General features: G+C 42.4%; 2 protein-coding genes across 3 annotated transcripts; both read right to left on the bottom strand.

The window, feature by feature from the left end:
• Nucleotides 1–1,325: 1,325 nt before the first annotated feature.
• fbxw11a (F-box and WD repeat domain containing 11a) lies at nucleotides 1,326–16,865 on the bottom strand. The gene is made up of 13 exons (XM_079268617.1): nucleotides 16,734–16,865; nucleotides 12,354–12,422; nucleotides 11,544–11,763; nucleotides 10,877–11,063; nucleotides 10,614–10,704; nucleotides 9,505–9,642; nucleotides 7,186–7,304; nucleotides 5,373–5,622; nucleotides 5,084–5,202; nucleotides 4,721–4,831; nucleotides 4,550–4,628; nucleotides 2,835–2,999; nucleotides 1,326–2,645 (listed from the first exon to the last, which is right to left on the bottom strand). The coding sequence occupies exons 1-12, from the start codon at nucleotides 16,770–16,772 to the stop codon at nucleotides 2,838–2,840; spliced, it is 1,584 nt and encodes a 527-aa protein (XP_079124743.1). The 5' UTR covers nucleotides 16,773–16,865; the 3' UTR covers nucleotides 1,326–2,645; nucleotides 2,835–2,837.
• A 1,414-nt stretch (nucleotides 16,866–18,279) lies between these two features.
• On the bottom strand, nucleotides 18,280–25,172 carry etf1a (eukaryotic translation termination factor 1a). Of its 2 annotated transcripts, none has more exons than XM_079268482.1 (11): nucleotides 25,032–25,172; nucleotides 24,551–24,661; nucleotides 23,044–23,219; nucleotides 22,206–22,345; nucleotides 21,945–22,083; nucleotides 21,583–21,773; nucleotides 21,000–21,129; nucleotides 20,710–20,883; nucleotides 20,537–20,601; nucleotides 20,294–20,441; nucleotides 18,280–19,010 (listed from the first exon to the last, which is right to left on the bottom strand). In XM_079268482.1, the coding sequence occupies exons 2-11, from the start codon at nucleotides 24,634–24,636 to the stop codon at nucleotides 18,928–18,930; spliced, it is 1,332 nt and encodes a 443-aa protein (XP_079124608.1). In that variant the 5' UTR covers nucleotides 24,637–24,661; nucleotides 25,032–25,172; the 3' UTR covers nucleotides 18,280–18,927. The 2 variants fall into 2 exon arrangements, with proteins under 2 accessions (XP_079124608.1, XP_079124609.1); XM_079268483.1 differs by having other exon boundaries at nucleotides 24,770–25,137.
• Nucleotides 25,173–27,264: the final 2,092 nt, after the last annotated feature.

The following is a 27,264-nucleotide window of genomic DNA, read 5'->3' as shown; positions in this document are numbered from 1 at the left end:
ATCATGTGTGTACCACACTGAACATGGACCACAGAAAGCTAAGGAGAGTTGTCTCAGGAGATTAGAAAGAAAATGAGAGACAAGCATGTTAAAGGTAAAGGCTATAAGACCATCTCCAAGCAGCTTGATGTTCCTGTGACTACAGTAGCACATATTATTCAGAAGTTTAAGGTCCACGGGACTGTAGCCAACCTCCCTGAACGTGGCCACAAGAGGAAAATTGACAAAATAAAGACACGGCAAATACAAATGGTAACCAAAGAGCCCCGAACAACTTCCAACGAGATTACAAATGAACTCCAAGCTCAAGGTCCATCAGTGTCAGATCGCACCATCCGTCGCTGTTTGCGCGAAAGTGGACTTCATGGAAGGCAACTGAGGAAGACACCACTGTTGAAAGCAAATCATAAAAACAGCAAGACTGGAATTTGACAAAATGCATGTTGACAAGTCACAAAGCTTCTGGGAGAATGTCCTTTGGACAGATGAGACAAAACTGGAGCTTTTTGGCTCATCAGCTCTATGTTCACAGATGCAAAACTGAAGCATACAAAGAAAAGAACACTGTACCTACTGTGAAACACGGAGGAGGCTCGGTTATGTTCTGGGACTGTTTTGCTGCATCTGGCACAGGGCGTCTTGAATCTGTGCAGGGTACAATGACATCTCAAGACTATCAAAACATTCTGGAGCGAAATGTGCTGCCCAGTGTCAGAAAGCTTGGTCTCAGTTGCAGATCATGGGACCTCCAACAGGAGAATGACCCAAAACACAGCTAAAAACACTCAAGAATGGCTATGAGCAAAACATTGGACTATTCTGAAGTGGCCTTCTATGAGCCCTGATCTAAAGCCTATTGAACATCTGTGCAAGGAGCTGAAACATGCACCCTTCAAACCTATTATGACTTTCTAACATACAATATTATGACCGTTTAATTACTTTTTCTTTTTAAACATACTGTACTATAACTCTCTAATTACTTTTTCAGACAGTCAATCGAGATGCTGATTGTTGAGTTGGTCAACTGAGAAAACTCCACTCGGGAAGCCCACAAGATGCTGTGATCTCCAGAAATATCTAGGAACTGAATCTTGAATGTTTTAAGAAAAGTCCAGAAATCCACACAATGGAAATACAGTCTTTGTCAGAGGGACACATAACCACTGATTCCCTTATGTTCGTCTGAAGAACACAAAGGAACAAACTTAAGGCCTACGGAGTGTTTTAAGCACACGTTAGATAGAAACAATCCACCCGCACATGCACACAGACAAGGACAGACAATCAAACTCATTCATGTTACAGTTGGCTCAACACTCCACCACTGTCAAGTACTTTATTCACAATAAGGTCATTTTCTTCTTTAAAAAATCATTTTTAATATACAACACAATTTTTGACAAGACAACTCCGTTTACAGCTAAATTTGAGCTCTTGAGTTCCAGCTTCTCTCATAACCAAAGCAAGCACGTAGATGATGGGGGAGAGAAGGATGGAGTGAAAGGGACAGATGAACATGGGTCGAAGTTAGAAGAAAGAATGAGGAAAAGGCAGTAAGAGAGAAAGAAAGAGAGAGAGAGAGAGCGAGGGGGAAATAGAAAGAGGACTACGCTTAGTATGATTTTTGTACTAAGAACCAAAATATGCAAATAAAATGAGAAAATAACAGTAATAAAAAACAGTAAGAAAATAAGAGTTAAAGAGAAAAAAAAAAAAGCAGAGGTCTACCAGGATGCTGTATCCAAGGCAACCTCACATGCATGTCTGTCTGTCTGTCTGACGCTTCTGCTCGTTCTGCCGTTTCACAAGTCCACATACACAAACAAACTTGTGTGTGTGTGCCCCCATACTCCAAGCGAGTGTGCATCTCTGGGGGTTGGGGGTTAGGGCTTGGCGGGGAAGGGTGGGGTGGTGGTGGGGCTGGAGAGAGATACAGGGAGGAGTGAGAGGGAGTGAGAGGGAGCAGGGAAGTCATCCCAACACATTTCTCCCTCGTTCACTCCCTCCATCTCCCATCCTTCCCTCCTTTCCTGGAGCCGAGTAAAGAGTCTCTGTCTCCCGCATCACAGCTCCAGTCATCCTCTGTCCAACTGTGCCACTGTATGCGTGTTTATGTGCGTGTATGTACATATATATATATATATATATATATATATATATATATATACACACATATATATTTTACACACGCACACATAGACACACAGACACACACACATACATGTGAATATATATGGAGCAAAAGCTGCTTTAAGTTTGTATCAAGGGGACAAAAAGGGCGCGTGTGACTTATATGAGGACTAATATTAATACTGTCATTAGTGTACTTTACAAAACATAAATTAGTAGTACAAGGTGGACTTCTTTGGAGAGTTGAGTTGGTTCTGTAGAAGGGAATCCTTATCGGTGTTGACGTGTGTGTGTGTGTGTGTGTGCATGTCACAGTACTGGCAGGCAATGGGCACAAACTCAAGGGTCTGTGAGACCGGGCAGGGAGGTGGATGTGGCGGGGGCAGGGTGGGAGGTGGACAGAGAGATGACGAGGAGGAAAGAGAAGAGACGGGCTCTTTTCCACGACGGACGCACCCATCAGCCAATCAGCCCTGGGCTCCTCCGAGAAAGGGTGCGGTGGATGGCGCCACCTGGGGGGGGGGGGGGGGGGGGGGTAGTACAGAGTCTGCAATCACACCAGGGTCTGCTCAGCAGGCGTCAACATACTGGCTGAATATGATTCTCTAACTATGCACACATACACAACCTCATGTGTGATGCAGGACGGGTTTTAAAGAAGGGTCTAATCCGCCAAGTGTGAATGTGTGTGGTCTTTGTACCTGCTATCTAGAAATGTAAGTGTAGGTGCGGGAGGGAGACCGTCCCTCTGACTGGCCATTGGTCGAGACGTTCAGGAAGTCCCAGATCAGAATGGTGTCGTCGTGAGAACTGCTGATGATCTGAAACTCATCAAACTGGAGACGAAACACGCGGCCAGAATGCTCCTGAAAACACAGTACGACATTATGTTAACGTACTATTCATACGGGCAGACCATGGACTCAAAATACATGTTGACATGACGGTAGTCATGCCACCGGTGAAACATATTGGTTGCAGGCTGACCTACCGGTGTATAAATACATTTGAGATTGTTAGATTTGATATTAGAACCCCATCCGAGACATCCTAAATAAAGACTTTAAGGTTGGGAGACGCTGGACTTCACCCGCAGATTGATATGAAGAACATTCTGAAGCCACGTCGGCAGTCCAACCTCAGACGCCATTTATGGATGAGTTTTGAATGTGGCGTCTACCCCATTTAGGTCAATGAGGGTAGAGAAAATATTGGAATATCATCTCTGTATAATGCATTATAATTACACAACAAGACTATTGATAATACACTTAAATCCACAACTAAACATTATATGCATGGTGATGGTAGTTTAATGCAGGACTATTGTATTGGAAATAATCTGTTTTAGCTAATTGTACCTAAAACCCTTAAATGGGTCATCCGCTCTTTAATGACTCAAAATAGTCAACAAAACACGCATTAGAAGAAACAATGTGAAATGTTACTGATCGTTAAAACTAATGTGAAAAAGAAAATAGTGTTTTGAGAGAGAAGGTAGGACTTTGGATATTTTTAATCCTACAGTTAAGATTTTTAAAGTAATATCCAGAGTACTATGACTCCTTAATGATGTACAATAGTATTAAACTACAACTTTTAGACATACTACACTGACTTTACTATGATTTGTATAGGACATACGTTACCGTGACTTTGTATGATTTCTTTTTTAATGGCATATTAGGGCTGGGCGGTATGACCAAAAATGCATATCGCGATATTTTGTAAGACTCTGGTGGTTTCACGGTATTTTATTTTCGCGTTAAAGCATTAATTAATTAACGCTGAAAAGAAACTGCCGGCCAGCGAGCGGTGAACAGCTGTTTGTGTGGAGTGTCTTCCGTTCCGTCACTTCCTGTTTCCGTCACCTACATTCCCCTGGGTCCTAAGCCCCTCCATGGAAATAAACGGGATTAGACCGTAGGATTTAGGTGTTGTTTAGGTTAGGTTTATGGATCGATCGATCGACGCTGCCACTTACCTTCAGAAGTCACATACTAAGTGAAATAAAGTCCAATCTCAGAACAAGAGATCGCTTAAAGAAAAAATAAACATGTTCGTTTTTCACATGCTTTTTGGCTGCACCGAGTCTCCCTCCATAACGCAACGCATGAGGATCCCCACTCACCCCGCGAGAACAGACCGGGTGCCGTGTAGGCTGCTGCCCACACTTCAGTGACACAGAGCCGATTATTAATCAATGCAGTTTCTACAGTAGCACTCAGACAACTTTATGGGTGTATTCAGCAGGTACGAGGACAAAACAATTAAAAATATTAATGTTGATGCTTTTTCAGTCATCAATGACGCGGACTAATTGCTGCAGCTCTTAAGGAAGTGTAGTTTAAGACAACTGTGCACGACCTCCGTCAGTCAGCCATGTTGCCACAGGCTAAATCATAAAGGTACTCACCACTAGAGTGCGCAGACATAATGTGCTGGCAGGGGCTCTTGGGTCAAGGGCTGCCTGCAGGTCCCACACCTTGATCTTGCTGCAGAGAGAAATATGAGTCAGCACAACATCAGAAACAAAATGTCTCTCTGTGTACAAAGCTGTGTCTGTGTGTGTGTGTGTGAAACTGACCCGTCGTAGGCACCGCTGACAATCCTTTTATTGTCAAAGCGAATGCAACGCACCAGCTCCTCGTGACCTTCCAGCACTCGCAAACATGCCCCACACTCTATGTCCCATAACCTGGAGAAGGAGAAGCCTTAGTACACACATAAGGCAACATACTCTTCCTACACTAACACAATGTTAAACAAGGACATTTCAACACAGATATTATTTTTCTTAATTGCATGAAAAATAAACTGTCAATCCTCTTAATACATTTAGATTATTGTCACATAAACAGTTTTGATTGAAGAGATAAACAATGTGCATTTTAAATAAAAACACTCCATAATGTATAAACCACATACATCTTTAATCTCGCACACGTACCGGATTGTGTTGTCAGATGAGCCGCTGACCACCAGACGATCTCTGTACTGTAGACAGGCAATGCCCCTCTTATGACCATTTAGTGTGCGCACAAACTCACAGGTGCTGGTGCTCCATACCTACAAACAGCAACATGGAAGGCTTTGTGAAACAATGGCCGGGACTCATACAGCTTACCAAACAACCACTTGGCGGGTTTGAAACTATAGAACAAGTTGGACTTAGTTGAACAGATTCAACTGTAAATGATGAGATTTATCATAGAAAACACCTCCTCTGATCTTGTTACCTTTATGGTACGGTCCCCTGAGGCGGACACGATGTATTTGTCATCAAAATCGACCACATTGACGGCAGCCCGGTGTCCCACAAGGACACGACGTAGGCTGATGTCAGTCGGAGAGGCCATGTCCCAGACAGCAATTGAGCGGTCCTTGGAGCAGGTGACCATCAGTCCGTTGGCGAAGCGTAAGTGAAGAACTGCCTCGTTGTGGTGGATCAGTGTGTTCAGTACCTCACCTGTTGTCACCTCCCACACCCTACAGAGGATGAGGGGGGGGGGGGAAGAAGGATGGCGGTAGAGGAAACAGAAGTAGGGAGAATTGATGTGGTGGCGGTATGATGGGGGCAGAGAGGGTAAAAGAAAAGGCAGGAAGGAAAAATGGGGATGTGGAATGAGAGGGGAGGGGTGTGAGACAAAGAGCGAGAGAAAAGTGGAAAATGACAGGAAGGAAGGGGTGAGTAGGAAAGAACAATTAGATGAGGACAGAGGGAAGAGAAGAAGGTTGAAGATGGAGAGTGGAAAAGAAATGTAACGGGAAAGGAACAAGAAAAACAACGGAGACAGGAAAGAGAATTATGTTCATTAGTTTTACAACGGAGAGGAACAAGAGTTCACACATACTGTCTGAACTGCATGCATGTAGAACACGCTGGAAAAGCGGACAACAAAACCCACGAAGTGCCTGTCAAGCTGTTGCTAAGGAAGTGAAGTCACGTTTTCCTTGGATACCACCCAACGAGTACGGAGGGAGTAATAAGATAATTAATGTTGAGCTTCTGTGAGCAGCAGCGGTAGGTTGCGTGGGAAATAATCAAAAAGCCGGGGGCGCCAGTAGGTATTTTGGTCATGAGTGCGTTTAAAAATGCACTATAAGCATAAAGTACTTGAAATTACAGACTCGTGTCTACAGCAATAGCACACTCATTTGAGCACTGCAACAACCTTTTACTTTGTTTTCTTCATTAAAAACACAATTCAAATGACAAGGAAATAATAGATTGTATTTTTATGAATTTAAATAATTGGTAGTTTTAATGATGTATTATAAGCCGTTTATATTTATTGTAAACAGGTCATAGTTCATCTCTAATATCTATTTATGTTGTGAAAGTATCTCTGGATTTTACAGGTTTCTCACAAACACTGTATTTTACGAGATCACACATCATAACTATATGAAACTACCTTCGCCCAATACTCACTTTCACTGAACAGAGCCTGAACGCATCATAATGTAACCGAACAGAACCTTCGTCCTCCTCGTGTCAGTTTAAACACGGATTGGTTGTTTATGATGTAACATTATCAGAGATCTGCGATAGAAAGGCATAAATGCTGATGTCCTGCTCAAATATTTTACTGAATATTGGTGGATAACGATAGTCAGTAAACTTTATTGCACACTGATGATTAACGGTAAACTAATTAATCCGCTCCGGTCCATTACACCACTACCACTGATATTCATGTTCATTTATCTTTACCAATATTACTAGTGGATAATTCCAATGAGAAAGCTGTATTCATTTTGACTTATAACCTGTTCGTTACAGTTTTTTATAATAATAATAATAATTTTATAAATCTAGTTCATATAAATGTCCGTCTACTCTTTGTGTCCTTATATTGCCTAAGTTAACAGCGGATGAACAGTGTGTTCCAACTGAAAATACGTTAGAAACTATAGATAAACAACTGACGTTTGAGTTGTGCAGTAAATCCCCTAAAGTGGTCCAAACCTCCAGCCTAATGAGTAACACTATTCCCTGGTCCTATTCCAATACACAGTGTTCCCTCTGGAACTATAGGTGTGCTGTACCTGACAGTTGAGTCGGAGGACCCGGTGACGATGACTCTCTCGTCGTACTGAAGACACAACACTGATCCTGTGTGACCGGTCAGTATCTTCAGACACTCCAGAGACTGCTTATCCCAAATCTATCACGAGAAAGGACAGGAGTAGGAAGAGCCGGGGGAGAAAGACGAGTCACGCAGAAAAAAAAAAAAAACGAGAAAATATTAGTGTTTGCGAAAAGGTTGCCGATTTGGGTCATGCTAAGAATGGCCCGTCCCCACAGCAGTGTTCATTCATTATTATCTCCTCCTCCATCTCCATCTCCTCCTCCTCCATAAGTGGAACAATAGGCGCTGAGCCCTGTGTCTGCTAGTTCAGCTCAGCGCCATAGACAATAAGATGATAAGCCATACTGAGCCAGAGGAAAAGATTCAATTCATAAATACACAAACCCAGGTCGGAGGAAAACCACCTCACACACAGCATGTCTATCTCACAACCAACACTGTGGTACCTCTCAACTGCTGGTGCTTAAACGCACAAATAGGACCAATGTTCATTACTTCTACAGGTCAGTTTGGGGGCGTAGAGCAGGCTGATACATGCCATGTTTTCACAGCCTCATCAGTAGTGGGGAAAAAGTCTGAGCCATGTTAAAGTCCCATGTGGATGTATAAGTGCAGTGGTTGCGTTTGACTTTGTGTTGGACAGATTTCCATCATAATCTATTGTTACACGTCATTTCTTTTGTATTATAATAAGACATGGGCTGAAGGTACTTTTAAAAAGGAAAGGTCTACAATTCTTAACAAATACACTTTTTGTCAAATTCACCTCCTCCTGGTCCGCCAGCTGTCCGTTCTGTGCGTGCAATGAAAGAAACTCTAACTTTGTGTTTGTAAGGAGGTGGCCGTTATCATCGGTATCCCGTGTGGGAGACATGTGGAACGATGCAGCGTAATGGCCAATGAAGCAAAGACATGTATAATCATAGAGATCTGTCTGTATCCGCCCCACATGCTCGATATATGAATGTGTGCACGCGCTCAGCTGAGGGTGTTTCCTTGCAGAGAAGAAGAGTCGTCTTCAGTGTTTGACAAATATTAGAAAAAGTAATTGATGACTAAACACAGTAAGGGCCTGTGTCCATGGAGCGTTTCTTTCTTTTAAAGTGTTCTCAGTGAGGAGAGAATGTGTGCGGCCGCCAAGAGAAAAAGTGCTGCGACCAGGGAACGCCTTTCTGCGCGGCTCTGAGCGCGTCTTGTTTCAAAATCTCTGAACTTTTGAGAAAAGCGCATGTGAAGTCACTGTAGACAATGGAGAAGAAGCTCGTTGGGGCCGTGTTTGTCAATCCTGACCTTTATATTTCAGCCAGACATCATAATAAAGAGCAAAAAGCCCGTTTGTGTGAGATCGGCGAGGCGTACACCGAGCGTTGTGTTTTTATCCCCGTACACCTCGTCTCCCAAAGATTGTCCTCATTGCTCTGATGCTATGACTGCCAGATTGATCAGTGACGAGCTCATCCATACAAAGCATGAAGCCATTAACCTCAGGTTGGTGCTCATGATGAAAAACAATGTCAAACAAATAGACAGTAGCCCAAATAGATGCAAAGAGACGATGCTGGTCCATCAAACGGTGGTTAGAGCGGTGATACGAAACATGAATAAGCACTCGAAGTGCTTTTTCAATGAAACGCTGGGACTTATTATGTAATTTGCTATTTATTAATCAATCAAATTTATTGTTTTTCATTTCCGATGTGTAGGAGTGCATTTATGTTTGTAGTAAAACAATATATTAACCTTCACTGTGACATTTTTTGATGAAGCTGACAGTGAAGGTGTCAATACACAAATAATAAATATGGTCGAATGATTCTTCATCAGTCAGGAATAGGGTGGTTTTGAATAATAACAGCTGATTTGGCCTAATTCTCCCTCATAATCATTTTCAACATAATAACAATCAGGTGGGCAATCTTATTAAAATATGCATAACTTAAGATCAGTGTATATGATGGAATAGTGCATTAGAATGTGACAAAGAACACAAAATGTGTCTCTGGAGGCCTCTAGCTGGCTCATCCATATCCTCTGCTGCTGTGCTACCAGCTTCAATAAACAGACAATACATTTTGGTTTCCATGAGCTCTCTGTGCATTGCACGTGTATAAAGTGTCCACTTCGGCAAAGATGACAGGGGTGATTCCACAGAAGACAGACGGAAATAATATAGTCGTTAAAAAGTTTAGAAAAAGAGCCAATGTGCGGCCAGGCACAGCGGCAAAGGTAACAAAGTGGTCACAGTCTCAGATTGTCCTCGATGTTCAATACACACCTTGATGGAATTGTCCCTAAGGCCACTGATGATCTTGTCATCGTCGTACTGGAGACAGTAAACACCTTTACTATTTTCTGAGCGACACTGAATCCTCTGCAAGTTGTGTCGGCCACATCGCCAATTTGCCTCAATAGTCTGGAGAAAAGAGAGAGAAACAATTATAAAGACAAACACAGAAGGCCACATATATATGAGAGAGCGAGAGCGAGAGCGAGAGCGAGAGCGAGCGAGCGAGAGAGAAGCTGAGCAGGGAGAAGATGGAGGCTAATATGGAGAAACCACGAAGGTGGTCATGAGATTATTGTGATTAGAACAACACCAAGAACATGACCTCCACGCTAATAATTAGCTGTGATCAACATTCCACTTTTAAGACCTTTTACAAGGTCAATTAAAAAAAGGTGAGTAAGTGATGTTTATACTAAACAATGAATGTTAGTTTAAAATGAATCGATTCATGATTTACAGTTTGTGAGATACTATTAGAGTCGTTTCTGTTTTCATATCATCTCATCTTCAGACTACATCTTCTCCACTAACAATAACACCAAAATACACAACATGTTTTTAACAAAGTATTTTGCCTCATTCCTCATTTAAGCATTTCAAACAACACTTTCAGCAGAGGGACACTTATTGTAATGTAATAAATTACATTTAGACAACCACAACAACACTAAATCATATTTCCCCCATCTTTTGGGCGATATGAAATATGATGACGGACTTTAACAAACGTTAAAGATTTGAACGTAAAAAAGAAAGACATTTGATATCGCCCTATCCATAACAATACTCCTGTGGACTGCAAAGTTTTGGCGAGTCGGGCTCAACGGGGCTCAGCAGGCGGACGTGTTGGTCCACCAAAAACTTCTCAAAGTGCACAGTAGGGTGCAGATTCTAAACATCATTTCATACAAACTTAGATCCGACAGTAAGTTAGTTAAAACCGTCTTAAAAGCGGCAGAAGGAAAACAAACGTCGATCATCCCTTCAAAAGTCAATGTCCGATCAGCACAGGCTTAGATACGACGTTCTATCCCTGCAAACTGCAAAGCGACATCTTTAACAGCAGAGGAAACTAATATGAAAGCTCCGTCTCTTACCTCTATGTCTTGGATGATCTTGGGATAAAGGGAGTGATAGTAGGAGTTGGGTGGGACTTCTGCCGTGCGGTTCTTGAACAAATATTTCTCCCTATGGAGAGAAAAACACAAGAATGAAAACTGCTTTGTACACACTGGGATTTTCTTAAATCTACAACAGACACTCAAGACCAAACTTCTCTTCCTTTCCTTTATCCTAAATGAAATAGCTCAGGATTGCGAAGCCTGCATGTGTGTGTAAATGGGTCTATGTCCATTCTCACCACTGGTGTCTCTCGGACAGGCCTTTCCAAAGCGGGTCGGTGCGGACCATGCGTTCGATGAGCTTCTTCCACAACATACCCTCAGAGATGACCCTCTGCCACTCCTTACACACCAGCTCTGCCGAGCACAGCGAGCGTGCATCCAGGAAAGACAGGATGTTCTCCGCTATGTGATCCAAGCCTTGGGCTTAAGGGAGGAAGAAAAGAGGCTGAGCGAGTACTTGCTGAAAACCTGCTGAGTATTTCATCTGGTCAGTGTGTCTGAATCTTGGGGTTCACTATTTTCAAATGTAACTCGTGTTTATTGGCATTTAATTCAAATATTTACCTTAAAAAAAAAAAATCAAATGAAGAAAATGAACAGTAAAAAAACCTGGGTGGAAATTTTAGGAATGTCATCTGTAGTGCAAACATTCTGTAGTTTTATCCTCTTTAATGTTGTGTTCATGAGAAGGCCTAATTTACTCTCAACTCCAACTATTGTCTTCATGCAGCAGGATGTAAATAAAACTACAAAATAATCTCCTTTACATAAATTCAGGGCATTTTTTCAAGGAAAGCCGTAATAAAATGGAAATGATGAGTCTCATGTGTGCCTAACTCTACACTGCATTCAGGGAAGACTGAGCTCAACCCGGAGTAGTTGTTTTTCTATCGATATATGTACCTGGCAGCGCAGTGATGAAGTCCCTCTGCAGCATGGGTTTGAGGTAGGAGTTGATGTGGCCGTGCTGGTAGTGGCACATACGGGAGATCAGGCGCTCGACAAACTCCACCTGGTCGGCCTCCGACCACTGGTCAAACAGGGCGATGCAGTGTTCCTTCTCCTTCTCGTAGTTCCCCTCTGACGGGCGCTTGCGGGACCCCACAACAGGACCATTACTAAGCTGTAAATTATAGAAAAATACCTGTTTTAGAGTTTGAATCTGTTCAATACAGTAGAATACACACAATATCGCCAACGTCAGTTTTTTCCCTCTCTATCTTCTAAAACAGTCTGCGAAGAGGATCGAGAGTAGTTATATTGTTTCAGAAGGGATTAAGCTAAAAAACATTTTCTATTGCCGAAGGTTAAAGCTCATTAAAACACTAGAAGTCTGTGGGTGTATGAGTGGGAAGAAGGAAGAACGATTCAAATAAATGTTAATGGCATCAGCATTTTTCAACATCAGTGTAAGGTTTTTACTTGAAGGCATGTAGGGAACAGAATATCCATGCAAAAATCTGATGTCACAGAATATGCTACGAGTTGTTAGAATCAAAATGAATCACATTGTTAAAATTGTGCTTTCTTTAAACAATTGTGAAGCTTTAACTTCAATATCATCAGCCTTTATATGAGTGTTCCCTCCTGATGGAAGATTTAAAAGACAACAATACATACCTTTCCTGACCGTTTGAAATGGTGTGAATGTAAATAAGCTTCACTTTTCACCACGCGGTGGTCTTGGGTACATACAAGAACAGATGCACACACCTTGAGAACTGTGGTCTTCTTTGGCGACAGATCGTCCACGAGGTTCTGTGACTCCATCCCTGACGTGTTCTGTAGAAAAAGGACAAAACAAAAGACAAAGTACGGGTTAGTTTTATTCTCTTTGCATCGGCGTAACAGGCACTGTAAGAGCCAGGGAAGCGGTGTGGACAGCGCTGGACACAAGAGTGCCACAAACACAGCCAAGGATGGGTGTGCACGCACAAACAACCGTGCATACACACACACACACACACACACACGTATGAAATGAAAGAACCCAAGAACTGCAACAAAAAGAAATCTATTCGCTTGCTTGTCTGTGATGTGGGCTAAATAGTCTGGACAGGAAATTAAACTGCAGCATCTTGGGTATGTCACTGGCAGCAGCTTAGGCATGACGGCAATGAAACTAAAATCAGATATTGGTCTTACAGCATATACACAAGATAGAAAAAACAGAAAACTGGGAGGTAACCGGATCTCAACCATGTCTAGCGTCACGTAGATCCCTTACAAGTGCATTACTAACGAGCTAGAGACTTAATAACAACATAATAACAGGGTTATAGCAAAATGCACTTATTGACAGTAAGAGTGAGATGCTGACCATGTAAACCCGGCTCTTAACACTTAAACAATAAAAACAACTTATGAATACATAACAAATAGCAGGTTATTTATCGCATATACACTGCTCTGGGAGTCATGGACAGTCAGGCAGCAAAACTCAACCAGCAAGGAGGCCTGCTGTGATCTTAGGGGGCTTCATGTTTGATGCTTTTTGTTGTGACTGACGATACGCCGGATGTTAGGAGACCACCTTGAACCAACATGACTGCACCCCGTTTCCTCAAACAAACGTATTCCTGAAGTACAAAGACCAACGGATACACTGCAAACTCTCCCCAAATTATCAGAAAGAGTACAAGCACACATCTATATATGAAACACATCAAAAAGGGGACAGATACATAATTGCTTTTATTTGCACTCTTAAGTTCTGAAAAATAGAGATTTCCTCTTCGCAGATATGTTAAACTTATTTGGGGGAAATGGGACGCAGATGTCCTTTTACCTGGGAGGGGATCAAGGCTCTGGCGATGACTGAGCCGTGGTCAAAGTCTTTGAAAACAGCTGGAATTGAGGAATGTGTATTTATTTTACTTGCCGTTTTACATCCGTTAGCGCTTCTCCGCTAATATTTATCCGGCTATTCTTCCTAAAGTAAAACCCAAAACTCTTCCATGTTTTGATCAGTGTAGTTATCCATTTAACTTTGTGATGCTGCGACTTGTGGAGGGCAAAGCCAACAGAGACCACCAGTGGTTGGCCCCAACACAACCACACAAAACGGTCAAGTACCAGGAACCAAAGCAGACAGGACAAGAAGCCAGAATGGGCTTGCTGGTGTTGATGATCATGCAGAGCAGAAGAAGAGAAGGAAGGAGAAATAAAAAAACAGACAGACCAGGTTTGGCCAGGCAGGCAGGCAAGCAAGCATGTAGCCTCTCAGAGCTTGAAGGTAGACCCCCCCCCCCCGCCCCCACCTCGGCCCTCACATCTCCAGGTAGAAGGCGAGAAAATGCTACTCCTCATTGTGGGGTTATTCTCTGGTACCCACTGCGTCCATCCTCCACTCACATCAGATTACTTTGGAAATAGTCTACTAAAAGCCATGGCACAATCACTTTTTGACTTCTTAAGCATTCTGGATCCTAATTTAGGTGCAAGAACTGTGATTTGACATGATTACAAGGAATTAAATTACAGTTTATAAAGCTGGGAAATGCTGTGTCAAGCAGAGAGTTTCAGGACACACCAGAGAAGAACCTGAGAGCAGTGTGCTTCAAACAGAGAGGAAAGGACAACGGAAGGTGAGGAGGTAGGAGGGTGAGGGGGTGAACGGGCGCTGTCTGCACCAAGATGGTATGAGGAGTCGTGTGGAGTGGGCAAAGAAAAGTGAAGGGTGAGTAGATGGCAAGGGAGGAAGGGAAGGGAGAGGAGGAGGAGCAGCAGAATTAAGAGGAGAGAGGCAGAACCTGGTTGTGAGCCCGGGTGGAGGGGATGCTCTGCAGGCACCTGAGTGCACACAAACTCTCAGCCACCGAGGAGCAGCCCAGCCAGAGAGAGCGAGGCACAGAGCACTGTGTGAAAGAGAGAGGACGGGAGGAGGAGAACGTAGTGGACAGGGTGAGGGAGGAAGAGAAAGGAGAGAGCAAGAGACCAGAGATGGGAAATAAAGGAAAAGAGGGAGGTTGATGAGGGAAGTTGGGGAGGAGGAAACCAAAGGAGATGAGTGAATGGATGGATCAATGAATGGGTACATGGATGGAAGTGGTGAGGAATAAGTGAGGAACACGACAGGTGGGAGTGCGGGAAAGTGTTGGGAATATCAAAATAATGGAAAAATTAAGAATCAAGGTTTGGGTTGAAATTGAGAGGAGATAGGTGTGTAACCATCAAAAAGGTGAGGAGAGAAGAGGGGAGGAGGTGGGGGATAGTAAGGGAAAAAACCAGTATTAGAGCTACACACACATTGGCACAGTGAGCGCAGGAACACACACTCCTTCACACACATGATACAGATAAACATACACACAGGAGCATTATTAAACATGAAGTGGGTGGGGAGGTAGAGGAGAGGGAGGGGCAATGGGAGTAATTGTCAATATTGTCACTCTTGTTTTGACAGAAACACCACCCACTGCCATCCCCACTCTCATGAGTGGTTAGTGAATAACACTGGGACAAAAATACACAGACACAACACAGACAAAATGTTTTGTAGATTAAGATTACGACCCCCCCCAAACCCTGCACACATGTGTATCTCCTCGATTAAATATGTGTACTCCTTCTTCAGGGAGAAAAAAGAGAGATGATGTATAAACTTAGTATTTCTGTTGGTCTTGTCAGATATATGACTTTTAATGTTATATCAACACTAATAATATATTTTCTTATTCCTTGACAGAGGAAGCACTTGGGTACGTTTCTGTTTTCAGTGTTTCTAATCATTAATTTTAACTTTTAGAAAAAAATAAAAGATAAACAACCAATGGAACATTAGGAAAGGAACGTATCTGTTACATTGTATCATTTTTGTGTCCGTCTGTCGGTCTTCTGTCTACTAGTTTGACTCTTTACAGGCATTTCATTTCTCTCAACGATGGTTATTCAGGGTCTATAAACGTCTGTAGTAAGTGTGGATAGCACCATTTTAACAACAATAGGCACAAACTGCTTACCCAACACATCTGGTTTACGTCCACATAATCCACTAAACAATCCAAGATATTAACGTTACTTTCTAGGCCTGACTTGCTGTGTCAATAGCAAATATTGGCAATTGGTTCACTTGTTAAATACACTGTGCAGTATTTCAGATATGGAGTACGAGTGAGAGACTACCCGTGTGTAAGTTCATTCACAATACACATTTGTTCCTTATCTTAATTGGAGTCTTCCCTGAGACCACTTTGACCCCTGTAATGTTAATGTTGGCTGTCACTAAGCTAACGTTAGCCTAGCGGGCTATCTTATCAAGAAAGCTAATCATTTCTCAAGAAAACGATGCTACTCATTGGCCAAATCTGACAAGTCTATCGAGGAAATTGACATTATGACGACAGTCCGTGTTTCTGGTTACCCAAAAGAGCTTTTCGCCAACCTGCCCGAGTGACTGTTTTTGTATGGTGATGCTGTCAAGTACACCTAGCATGCTAGCTTCTAAGCTAATTGCTACCTCGCTAATCGTGGTAACCCTATGTGAATGAAAAAGCAACACACTTCCTTCTACGCACTTTGAAAATATAAACAGAGAACCAGCGCGTTATTACGATTTTAGCAACACTATTATATCATTAAACATTGTCGACTGTTCCACACAAATATTAACATGTAGGTAGCCTTAACATCAACTACATACGACAACATACCCGTAAAATTACGTGGTTCATCGCCTCCTAGCTGGATGGCTAAGTCTCAAACCAGGGCCCAGTTAAAGTGGCGCAGCGTCACCGCAGTGATCGCTACCCCGACAATCCTCGGCTGTCCTCGGCCGACGACCGAACACAACCTTTTAATTCCCCCGCTGTTCACCAGTGTTTATCCCAAACAACACACGTTGTATCGGACGTAGAAGTAAAGGTCCTGGCTATTAATCCGGCCGATATGAGGAGCATTCTTAAGTAAAAGGTATCGATAATTTCAGGCCCTCCCTGTTTTCTGGTCCCCCCTCCTTTCTCCTCCAGCTCTCCCCGACGAGCCGCTTCAGCCCCATTCCTGCCGTCGAATCGGGCCTCGCCGCTTCTTCCCCCACTATATGAGTGATAATGAACACTTTGGATGTTCCGGATGCCATAAGGAAAATAATCTTACCATCAATTCCAACGTTTTGTCCTCCATCTCCGGCTCCATGTTGACGATCCCCCCCGAAACTCGCTTTGAAAATGGAAACCCAGCCCTGCGTCGGCGGCCCGCAAATGCAGAGACGTCATTCACTTCGCTCAACCACACAGCTTTGGTGGGGCAGTGTCAAAAGGGTGGGTGGGGAGGGGGGGAATAGTGACGCCCATTGCAATGAAAAAACGCGCTGATTGGACAGATTTTGTCAAAAGGGGAGTGCTTCGATAGCTTTACTTTTTATTGATTGGCTCACCGTGCTACCAAGGCTTCCCCGGTGACTCCCCCAAACAAAAGGGCAAATGGATGAAGATGCTGTTGCCATCCTGAAGAGGAATACACTAAGGCAAAATCAATCATCCGCATAGCTTTGCTATAAGATGCTGCATGATGTTAGCTATATTAATGTCGCGTCGTTACATGAGATGGTAATTTAAATCCGGCTCCGTAAAACAGTAACAGAAGTGATTCAAGGTTAGGTTTCTCTATAGCTGTGTGATAACATGGACAAATACAATTTCAAGAAGAGGACCGGGTTGCTTTAGTTAACTTTTCATTATTAAATCCACACAGGATTAAATAAGGAGGGATAACAGGTGACATGAGTTACACCAAAGGCATCCTGCAAAAAGCAGGTCACAGAGCCAACAGGATAACTTTGAGTAAAACAGACGTTAATCAACAAAGTAAGTAATCCAACTTCAGTTTCCGTTACCAGTTAGCTCACACTAAAGAAACATGGCTGGTCAGTTGAGTGTATGTTAGAAATATTCAAATCCCATTCTCAGAACTGGGCAAGTTTTAAGGCTGTGATGTGCAGGATGTTTTGTTTCCTCTAAGAACTCATCGACCCTAGCTCCTTAATACAGTTTTACCTCCAGAGCTCGTCTTCTGAATCAATGACTTTTTTTTTTATGAGAATGGATGACTTTTTGGTGTATTCAACGAGGTCATTCTTTAACAACTCCTTGGGTCGTTCCGTCTTCACAGTGTTATGAATGAAAATCCAATAGAAGCAAGCCAATGCCAAACCTCATTCTCTAGAAGACCAACATATCACATTTAAAATTGCATCAACAAGAACGCATTAACACATGCACTTTTTGAATGAATTTCTGCTCATAGCGATGTCACAGATTAATTCACAAAAGCAATTAAACATGTCACAGCTGGAACTTTGTAATTGGGACTCAGATGGTTGAAAATGTTAGGTTAACTCTATGCGGATCACATCACCTTATGTCAAGGTATAGAATAATGAATACCAAGACATCAAACGGATCTAATACTTTTGCTTTCTGCAATTCAAAATCAAAATTAATCAAATTTCAACTAAGGACGTGGATCCCGATGAAACAATTCGACAAAAGAATCCCCTAAAAGCAGTCATGTATACTTTTAAAAACACACAGGACTGTTCAAATTCTTCATTTAAAGTCAGAAAAGCAAAAACAGGTTCTGCCTTCCCAGGAAGAGGAAACACAGCACAAGATTGAGACCACAGCAGATGAGGAGGTAGCAATGGTTTTCAGCAGTTCAAATTTAATACTTTGTCCCCCTTTCTCTACAGAAACCCAGGTAAAAAAAATCCCCCACTCTCATAAAATACAACAGCAGCAGTTACCAGTAAAAAAATGAAATGCAAAAAAGGAAAAAAAATAAAATAAAAGAGAGAAAGCGTTGAAGGGAGGAGAGAGAGAGGGTAGGGACACGATGAGGCAAGAAAGGAAAATATATTTTCTATATATGAGAAGTGAGCCCAAAGTTCTTCTTCAGACCGGGTTCGGGGCAACGAGGAATCTGGGAACTTGCTGTTGTGTTCATTCAAAATGGAGGAGAGGAGAGAAAAAAAATATGAACAAAATGAGTCGAGTCCAATCCAACTAGGGGAAGGAACCAGCACTCTAAGGCAGGGATTTATTCAGGAAGGGCTTTCTCCCTCTCTGGATGAAAGAAAATCTTACTCCTCTTCAGCCTGTGTGATGTTGTTTTGTGTACAGATGAAATGTATGCACAAGTTTGTGTATGCAACAGGTAAATTGGAAGGTGTGTCTGTCATATATGGGCAACACGGTTGCACCTCTCACTTGCTGCAAGAGAGGTGGCATTTTTCTTTCCTCATTTCTTCATTCATTCCTTTGCTTTTTTTCTCCAATCAGTCCCCGACTACCTAGTAGTCATCCAAATCAAATAACTCATCGTCCTCTCCTTGGTACTCCATGCCCTGGAAATCCACCCTGTACCGCAAGATACCTGAGGAGCACAAACATGACAAAGGTGATATGATGGCTGACCGGCTTATGTCAGGTTTGATTACATCGTGGCAGCATTAAAAGGAAGAATTTGTATTAGGATAAACTAATCCTGCTAAGCTATTCAGGTGGCAGCATTTGTATCCAAAAAAGCATAAATTCATGAAATCCTCTTTTTTTTAAAGTACTAATTGCTGAATAAAAAAAGGAAACATACAATATAGGTTTAGGAGTAAATGTACAGTGAACTAGTATACACACACAAGTGGTGGAACGGACCATTGTCGATCTGTGATCCGTACCGATCGCTCCTCACGGGTCGACCCGCATGTGAACTGCTGAGTGATTACCCAGTTTTACGTTAGCCGTAAACGAAGGTTCCGTACAGTCACACTGATGCGTTCAGGCTCTGCTCAGTGAAAATGAGTATTGGGCAAAACTAAATTATAACATTATCATGTGTTCACATGTCATCTCGTAAAATGTAGTGTTGGGGAGAAACTTGAATAAATAGTTGTTTGAAGCAGAGGTTTTAACAACAACATAAATATTAAAGACGTGAACTGTTTACACGAGCTCAGATCAGCTTATAATACATCATTAAAGCTACCAATGCCAAGATTTGTTTTAATCCATGAATTTACAATATTTAATTTCCTTATCATTTGAATTGTGTTTTTATGATAACAAAAAAAAAAAAAGGGATGACTAACAAAGTAAACCGATAACTTTTAGAATTGTGTAAACCAGCTTCTATATCAAACAACAAAGGGATCTGTATCTGCCAATACGGATCATCAATGATCAGTAATTAGTATTGGCGGCAAAAAAACATGATCAGGGATCTCTAAAAGTTATTTGCTCCCTTTTTTCTTTTGTGCTGATCCGAGCCGTGAGTTTTATGATCCGTTTAACCACTAAGACTTATTTTTCACAAAAGTGGAAAAGGCATCTTTTAAGATAGATTAGTCCTAGCCATAACCCACTATGTATGTGTTATAGTAGTGTTATAGTGAGTTCATGGCGCTAAGCCAATTATTATTATTAGCCTGTGAAATTCTTGCAATCATATATCCCAGGCTATCAATGTCCTCATTGTTGCAGACTTCATCATAAAATGAACTTCGGTAGAGCAGCTTAAGCAGCCACGTGGCCGATTATAGAAAGGCTTTTTTCTTACACTATTCCAGGTTACACATCTTCTCAGTAGATCACAGAAAAATATACCAACTGAACTAGATATATCCTTCATTCATCCCAAGTCGTAAACAACCGTGTGCTCACCCCCGATGCCTCCAAAGCCCTTGACGAACTGGGACCCTTCCTGGCTCTTGTCTGTGACTATCTCCAGCGTGGCTCCAAATTTCTTGTAGTTGTTAGCGAACCACTCCAGCAGTGGCATGCTCTCGAGCAGCTCATGTTCCTGACCCGTCTACAAACACAATCAAGAGTCAGGAAAAGCATGGTATGATGGGTAAAGGGTCCAACTTAATTCACAGGGATCCGTCCTCTCTTTGAAGTGCTCACCTCCTTGTCTGTGAAGTGAGACTTGTCTTTCTCCTGCTCTGGCGTCAAGTACAATGTCTTCTCATCTGAAAACCGAGAGAGACATGAAGATCATAGCATTAAAGCACAATATTTATTTTTTATATATTCCGGTTTCTCAGCCGTGGTAGATGTGATATGTGTGGTCTGTGTACCGTTCTCTAATCCGTTGCTCTCGGCCCCATGTACACGTAGAATGTAACGCATGGTGTCTAAGTTTTCGTAGACTATGAGGATCTCCACTGCTCCCATCTCCAGGGCTTTGAGTGTGTCCTCCACACCAAAACAGTACTTCCCCGTGTCCTGGCTGATCTCATCAAAGTACCTTCCTGTAGAGAGGGACAACCATTAAGAAAGTCCCAACCACAACATGGTATAGATGTTTTCATAAGCGGTCACTGGAGACACCTAAAAACTGTTCCAATGTGTCACTAGGACGACTCACCTATGAGCTTCTTCTCCTGGATGAACTTCACATTAGAGAGAACCTCCGCTGAGAGCTCAATGGCCTGGTTGAAACCATTCTCTCCTCCGTATGAGATGTCCACCAGCTTTAAAACCTTGGCCTGTAACCTCTGTAGAAAACAGACACACACACACACAGACAGAGGTTAATCACACTATAGAATCATCCACACAGGCGTAACATGATACAAGAATACAAAGACGAATTGGAAGACAGTCCTTTACCTACAGCATGCAGAAACTGTCATTCTTCACACTTTGCTAAATTAAATGTATATAATGTTCTTACGAGTCTCTTCAGAATATCCATTTTTGTTACACATGTACAGCTAGTGTGAATGTTTCCCATATCACAATTTTAAGTTCAGAAAGATAGAGCTGCCTTGACTTAAGATCTTAGTTGATTACATTTTTTGGCATCCTTTACCCACAGTGAACTGAGATTCTAAATGTTTTAGCCATCTAGTTTCTGAATTGTGTCAGATTCAAATCAATTAATTATTGATATATGACAGTAAAAACTAGGTTGATTGGTATTGTTTTTTGACAGAACACAGACTTACTGGGTCGAACATGTCCGACTGGCTGAGCTCGGTCTTGAAGTCGGCAGAGCCAGCTAAGACCATTCCTGCCACATTAACTTTGTCGTTGGACACAAAGAGCTGGACCGCTGTCTCGGCCACCTTTCTCACATAGTTGTGTCTCTTCTCCATTCTGAGACGAGCAAAACGTAGAGCAGACTGTCCTCCTCTGCCTGAAAGAAAGATCGAGAATAAATGACACAATCTTTACAATGTTTCTCTACAGGCACAAAGAGTCACAAACTACTACTGACTAATGAGTTATTAGACATTATCTAATGAAGGCTGCTGTGTAGTTAAAAATATCAAAAGTTCAGTGTTTTGCGAGTATTGTAGGTCAGTACCGTGCTTCTTGGGTAGGTCCACAGTGAACTTGTGCAGCACCTCCCTGGTGTTGCCCTGCAGTGTGCCAAATAGTGCCCCACTACCGTCGATCACAATGAAGCCAAATTTACTGTCGTCGGAAAGCAGGGCCGTCAATGCCTGTGTTAGGGGAAAGTTAGAAAAGAATGGATAATGAGAATGTGACAGAACGCAAGTGTGATATAAATGCGTTTACTCGTTTGAATCATTTGCAGACACAGAAACCAAGCGAAAGCTCTCACCTCGGTGTGGAACTTGTTGTCGCAGAGGTACAAGGAGGTGTTAATTGGCTTAAAAGGCTCAAAGTCTATATTGACTTTCTTTTCCTTGCCTTCTTCTGTCACAATGGTGCCACAGTACACAACCAAACCATTGGGTGGCACTGGCAAGACACAAAGGTCAGAGGATACATAAGACAAACAGTTTTTTGCAAGGATTAACTAACAATGTAGAGTTTCTAGAGCGGTGGCCAGCCTCATCAAGCTCTCTCAGATATGTCACTACACGTGTTCCACTCGAGGTTCTGAAATGCCACAACATACTGTGACAAAATGTCCAAAGTGTTTTCCCTGGAATGTTTTCCTATTACGTGACATATACACTGAACCGATGGGTAATGCACACCTTTCTCTCATGCGTACAGAACCTATGTTACAATTCAATGCTATTATCGCCACATCTCATGCTAGAAACATTGCCCTCTCATTTACAAGGGGATCAGAAGCTGCATGGAGGTGAATAATATGACACTTACACATGAGAAAATGGTTAAGATATTGGACGACTACATTTATACAATTCCAGTGAAGTCTAGAACCACTGTACCTGACAACATGTTCATGTGTATTAATCTGAAGCTCTAATCAATGATTAGTCAGTAGTTTTTGTCACAGCCACAGAAACTATATCTTTTCATCAGTGACATGACTAAATGTCAATGAAGCCCTAGATCTGATTATCTATTTTTTTTTTTTTTTTAAACATCCTGACAGGAGTTAATTCTCTACAGCTGCCCCGACAAAAGTAACTCTCACATGGAAGTCTGCAGGATTTTATTTGGGTTTTCATTGTAACACATACCCTTGTTGTATAGTTTTAGTCTTTGCTGTACAGAGGTGATGGCCCCAAGTACAGAGAGCCTGTTGACTCGGCTCTTAATGTTGGAAGCGGTGCCAAACTCATCAGCTAACATCTTGGCCACTCTAGATATCTGGTCCTTGGGAGGGATGATCAGTGAGATCATACTGGTGCCATTACTAGAAAGAGAGCAAGGATTTAATGTTAGTGCTTACATTAACACTCAGGCATGCATACACACACACGGTGGTACGGGATGCAGTGTCTAACAACTCACTATAAACACAAGTGCTTTACCAGTGAGAGATTAACAGCATAAGCACCACAAACAATGTAATTCATATTATGTTACAATGACAATGCTTATAGATAGTATGGATAACACTGAACTTTAATCTGTTTGCTTTATTACCTTTACAATAACAGTCTGTTGCTCTCATCATTTTGTAAACACACAACCTTCCCTTGCAAAATATCACCGTGACAAGGTCTGAAAGGTTGAGTGACAAAAAGGATGGGCTTTCAGTCACACAGTGCACAATATCTACCCTTGAAGCCGAGGAATCTATCAGTCCGACTACTCCACACTCTCCTTTCACTGCCAGTCAAAAGACAAAGCTTAACCAGTACAGGCTGACACTGCACACAGGCAGGTAGCAGCAGCTGGATGAATGTGGGGCAAACGGTCAACTGTGTGTGTGACATGGCAGGCGGTGGAGCATAGGACAGCAGATTCTGCGCAACACTAGACGGCAAGCTGTCGCAGAGCAAGCTGTAGCAAGTGTAGCTATACCAACATTTACATGTCGTGTTTGATTATTCAAGAAGGCCACAGTGTCCCCACCGGCAAGCAACTGGTCAGAAATGATTTACAACTGACGATTTTGTAGCCAGTAAAGCTTTAGGGAAACGCTGACCAACCCGCCTGACATGTGGTACCTACCATATTGGGAGTCTTTGGGGAATTAAGAAGCTCTGTCATATAATCAACGTGTAAAAGTTTAGGCAAATGTCATTTGAAGTTGGGGAACGAGTCTATAGAAAAATGTACAACAGTAAGATAGCCGGCCCTCGTCTCTTATCAACGTGCTTTCTTGTTAAAAGACACCCATGGCGGCCTCTTTCCAGATATGACGTCTATTAGCAGGTCTCATTAGAAACACAGCCAAAAAAATGCTGTTACTAGTTTTAACGCTTTGCAGGACTTATGGCAACATTCTCCGTAATGTCGTACATGACACAGACAAAGCGACGCATTTATTCTTCCATATTAACACAACGTTCCCAACCTCCTAGGCGGGCTAAATGCGACAGTAGTTAGGGTTTAGCATTTAGCAAGCGCTATGGTAAGCTAAGTTAGCAATGCTAAGTTAGCAATGCTAAGCTACCCCTCCCAAACTCGGCCCCACTTGTCCGATCTCCAGCTGTTGCGGCGGTCAACACTCGGACCATCACCACGCACAGTTGGCCCAGTGACCGCATTGGCTCACCGCTCAAATAAATCCCTTACCCACGGGCAGCTTCCAAACTTTTGATCAGCTTCTTGATTTTCCATATCTCCACGTTCCTGTCCGCCGCGCTGGGGTCGTCCGCCATCTTTCTGCTGTAATCGCGTCAGCACCTGAAAAGAAAAACATATATGTGTAAACCGCTTAGTAAAGATATTGGCCAATATTTACTGTCTTAGTAAGTTTGCAAAATATTTGCCCTAACCGGCTGGACTAGGTACCTCTCCGACCTAGTGGCGCGGTGTCCGTTAAGGCACACTGACCAGTACTGGCTACTGGGCTGGCCGTGAGGAAAATGCTCTAAACCGGACTGTTTCTCTCAGTTTAGAGCGCGGAGAATAACGGGCCTACTTCTGCCAGGCCCTAGCGTCCTCCCTGTTCTTATCTAATACGACCTACTTTCCCCTGTTCTCCTGGAAAACAACTGTCCGCTTTTCAGGCGTTGCGTATATATCGATTTAAAAAAAGGAACAGGTACGGTACCTGCCTCGGACAACGCCGCTCCGCTATCTGTCCGCTGCGCTACGTCGAGTCGGTGGTCCGAGGAGTGACGTTGCCTTCCCGACCGGTTTCTCTCTCCTACACACGCTGCGCGTGGTGCTAACGGCAGGGCTCACATGTGGGAGGTGGTTTGAATTGTGGCGTTCACTTCCTGGAAACCACATAGAAACCAATAACAGCTCTCGGCTAGTACGTCAATCATACAATTTAGACAACGATTGGACGGAAGCTTCTTCTTCTTCTTCTTTAAATTTGTTTGGCGGGTCGCAACCAACTTGTATAGGTGCATACCGCCACCTACTGTACCGCAGTGTGCAGTTTCAGGGTAACCTTTTCTTCACTGTTTCCAACTAAATCCTACGGTCTAATCCCGTTTCTTTAAGAAATCGCAACAGTGCTCTGCAGCACTCTCGCCATTCTCCGTCCACTGCCAGAACTCCCTCCAAACTCCACTTCCGTCCCAACTGACATATTTTTTTCTTCAAGATGTTGCTGTCTGAATTGTATCTTTGACATTTCAGGATAACATGCTCCACGTCTTCCGTAACATTACAAATATTACAATATTACAATATATTGTAATTGTAAATATTGTATTGTAATACATATTACAATAGTGCACTTATCTGAGTCCATTTTTTCCATTAAATACAGCGTTGAGTTAAGTCCTGTATGTCCGAACATTAACCTTGATATTATGACCTCCTCTCTTCTATACTTCCCTTTGTATGTCTTCACATTTATGGATTTCTGAATGTTATAATAATGATGTCCTTTGTTGTCGTTGTCCCACTTCTTCTGCCATAACTCCCGTCCTGACTCTCTTATTAATGCTTTAGCTTCCCCCTTTCCAAAAGGAATTTTCAATATCTCCTCTTCTTTTAGTGTTAGTCATTATGATTCATGTTCTTCTCAAAACTGAGCTCTGCAACCCACCCACCTACTACACCATATTTTGTGATGCAACAGGTGTCTTGAATGCTACACATATGTGCATTTTCTTTTATATATCTAGGTCAGCAGGGGTCAGCAATACCTGTAGCCTGTGAGTGTTGCCGAAATGTGGCTTCCAAACTGCTGAGTGGGCTCTTTCAAACCAGAGAAAGTTCAGCTGTCCATAGCATGACAGGCGGTGTAGAAGACTTAAAAGGAAAAAGAAATATAGCAATGTGTTTCAAGCCATGCCGCTCAGTAATGCAGTTACCTTCTGTTGTTGAGGTTGATGATGCAGATGCAAATTAGTTGGTGAGATGTTGGGTGAGCTTTGTGTAAGCCTGAGATTGCAGTGTGAGTGCTGTGTAATATAGTGTTCTTATTAAGAGGTGTAGGTCACTCTGTAACACAGGCAGCAATTACTGAGCCTTCTGTAGATATGGTGGGTCATATTCACTCAAATATATCAGTTTGTACTTTTTACTCTTAATGTTTTGTGTACATTTGGTTACAGGAGAAACAAGTCATACATTGTGACGGAAAAAAAACATTAAGTACAGACTTTGAACTCTGAAAATAGAAAATATAACACATATATGTGTGTTGTGGGTGTGTGATCTGATTAAAATTAAGAAGCAAATGTGTGTATTTGGTTTTCTCCTCTTTGTCAATTTGTCAGGAGTGTAGAAATATGCAAGCACTCTGAACATCAAAAGCATATTGTATTTATAATGAACAAGTAGGCTTGAGGTCTGATGTGTCACTTTTCCTGATATGTTCATGTTGCATTTTTCAGTATCTTTAAGTATGTTAGGTGTGGTATGACACTAAGCATGACGTGTTTCCCTCTTCACCGGAAGATCTACCCAGAAGCAACCTGCACTTTTCCATTTTCATGGAGCAGTGGAAGAATACTATGACCTAGACACATTTACACCACTAGATGGCAGCATTGATTTAAGGACAAATGAATGGCTTCTTCAGTGTCTGGCTTGTTTTCATTAGTTGATGAAGGAGCATCGTATGCCTGGAGCTTCTGTTTTTTTGCATCGCTCATTGGGACACTCATAAGTCAGGTCTTGTTGTGTATTTGTTGTAGTAATTGTGGAATGCAGTTTATTAGGTTGCATATGCTGGATATTAGTCAGTGTCTTTCGTGAATTGTGATTGTTTCTATCAGAACAGACATCTGTTCGTGGATGAAGCAACAAGCCCAAGAAGGATCTCTGTTGTATTACCCATCTCTGGTGAACTGGGGGAGTGGGAGGAGGTGGTTGGAGCT

The sequence above is a fragment of the Melanostigma gelatinosum genome (assembly GCF_949748355.1).
Source record: "Melanostigma gelatinosum genome assembly, chromosome: 5".
In the NCBI taxonomy this organism is placed as follows: Eukaryota; Metazoa; Chordata; class Actinopteri; order Perciformes; family Zoarcidae; genus Melanostigma; species Melanostigma gelatinosum.
Note: the sequence above shows the minus strand (reverse complement) of the source record. Positions and strands in the feature narration are given on the sequence as shown.

Bases quoted from the DNA above. Each gene is read 5' to 3' on its own strand.
- fbxw11a (XM_079268617.1), bottom strand. From the start codon at position 16,772: ATGGAGCCGGAGATGGAGGACAAAACGTTGGAATTGATG. The intron at 10,705-10,876 runs GTGAGAATGGAC...TTCTCTCCATAG, and splicing joins CTGTCCGAGAGACACCAGTG to GGAGAAATATTTGTTCAAGA. The intron at 5,623-7,185 runs GTACAGCACACC...CATCCTCTGTAG, and splicing joins TCCTCCGACTCAACTGTCAG to GGTGTGGGAGGTGACAACAG.
- etf1a (XM_079268482.1), bottom strand. From the start codon at position 24,636: ATGGCGGACGACCCCAGCGCGGCGGACAGGAACGTGGAGATATGGAAA. The intron at 22,346-23,043 runs GTATGTGTTACA...GTGTCTTGCCAG, and splicing joins ACTAAAACTATACAACAAGG to TGCCACCCAATGGTTTGGTT. The intron at 19,011-20,293 runs GTGAGCACACGG...TGTGCTCCTCAG, and splicing joins GGGCTTTGGAGGCATCGGGG to GTATCTTGCGGTACAGGGTG.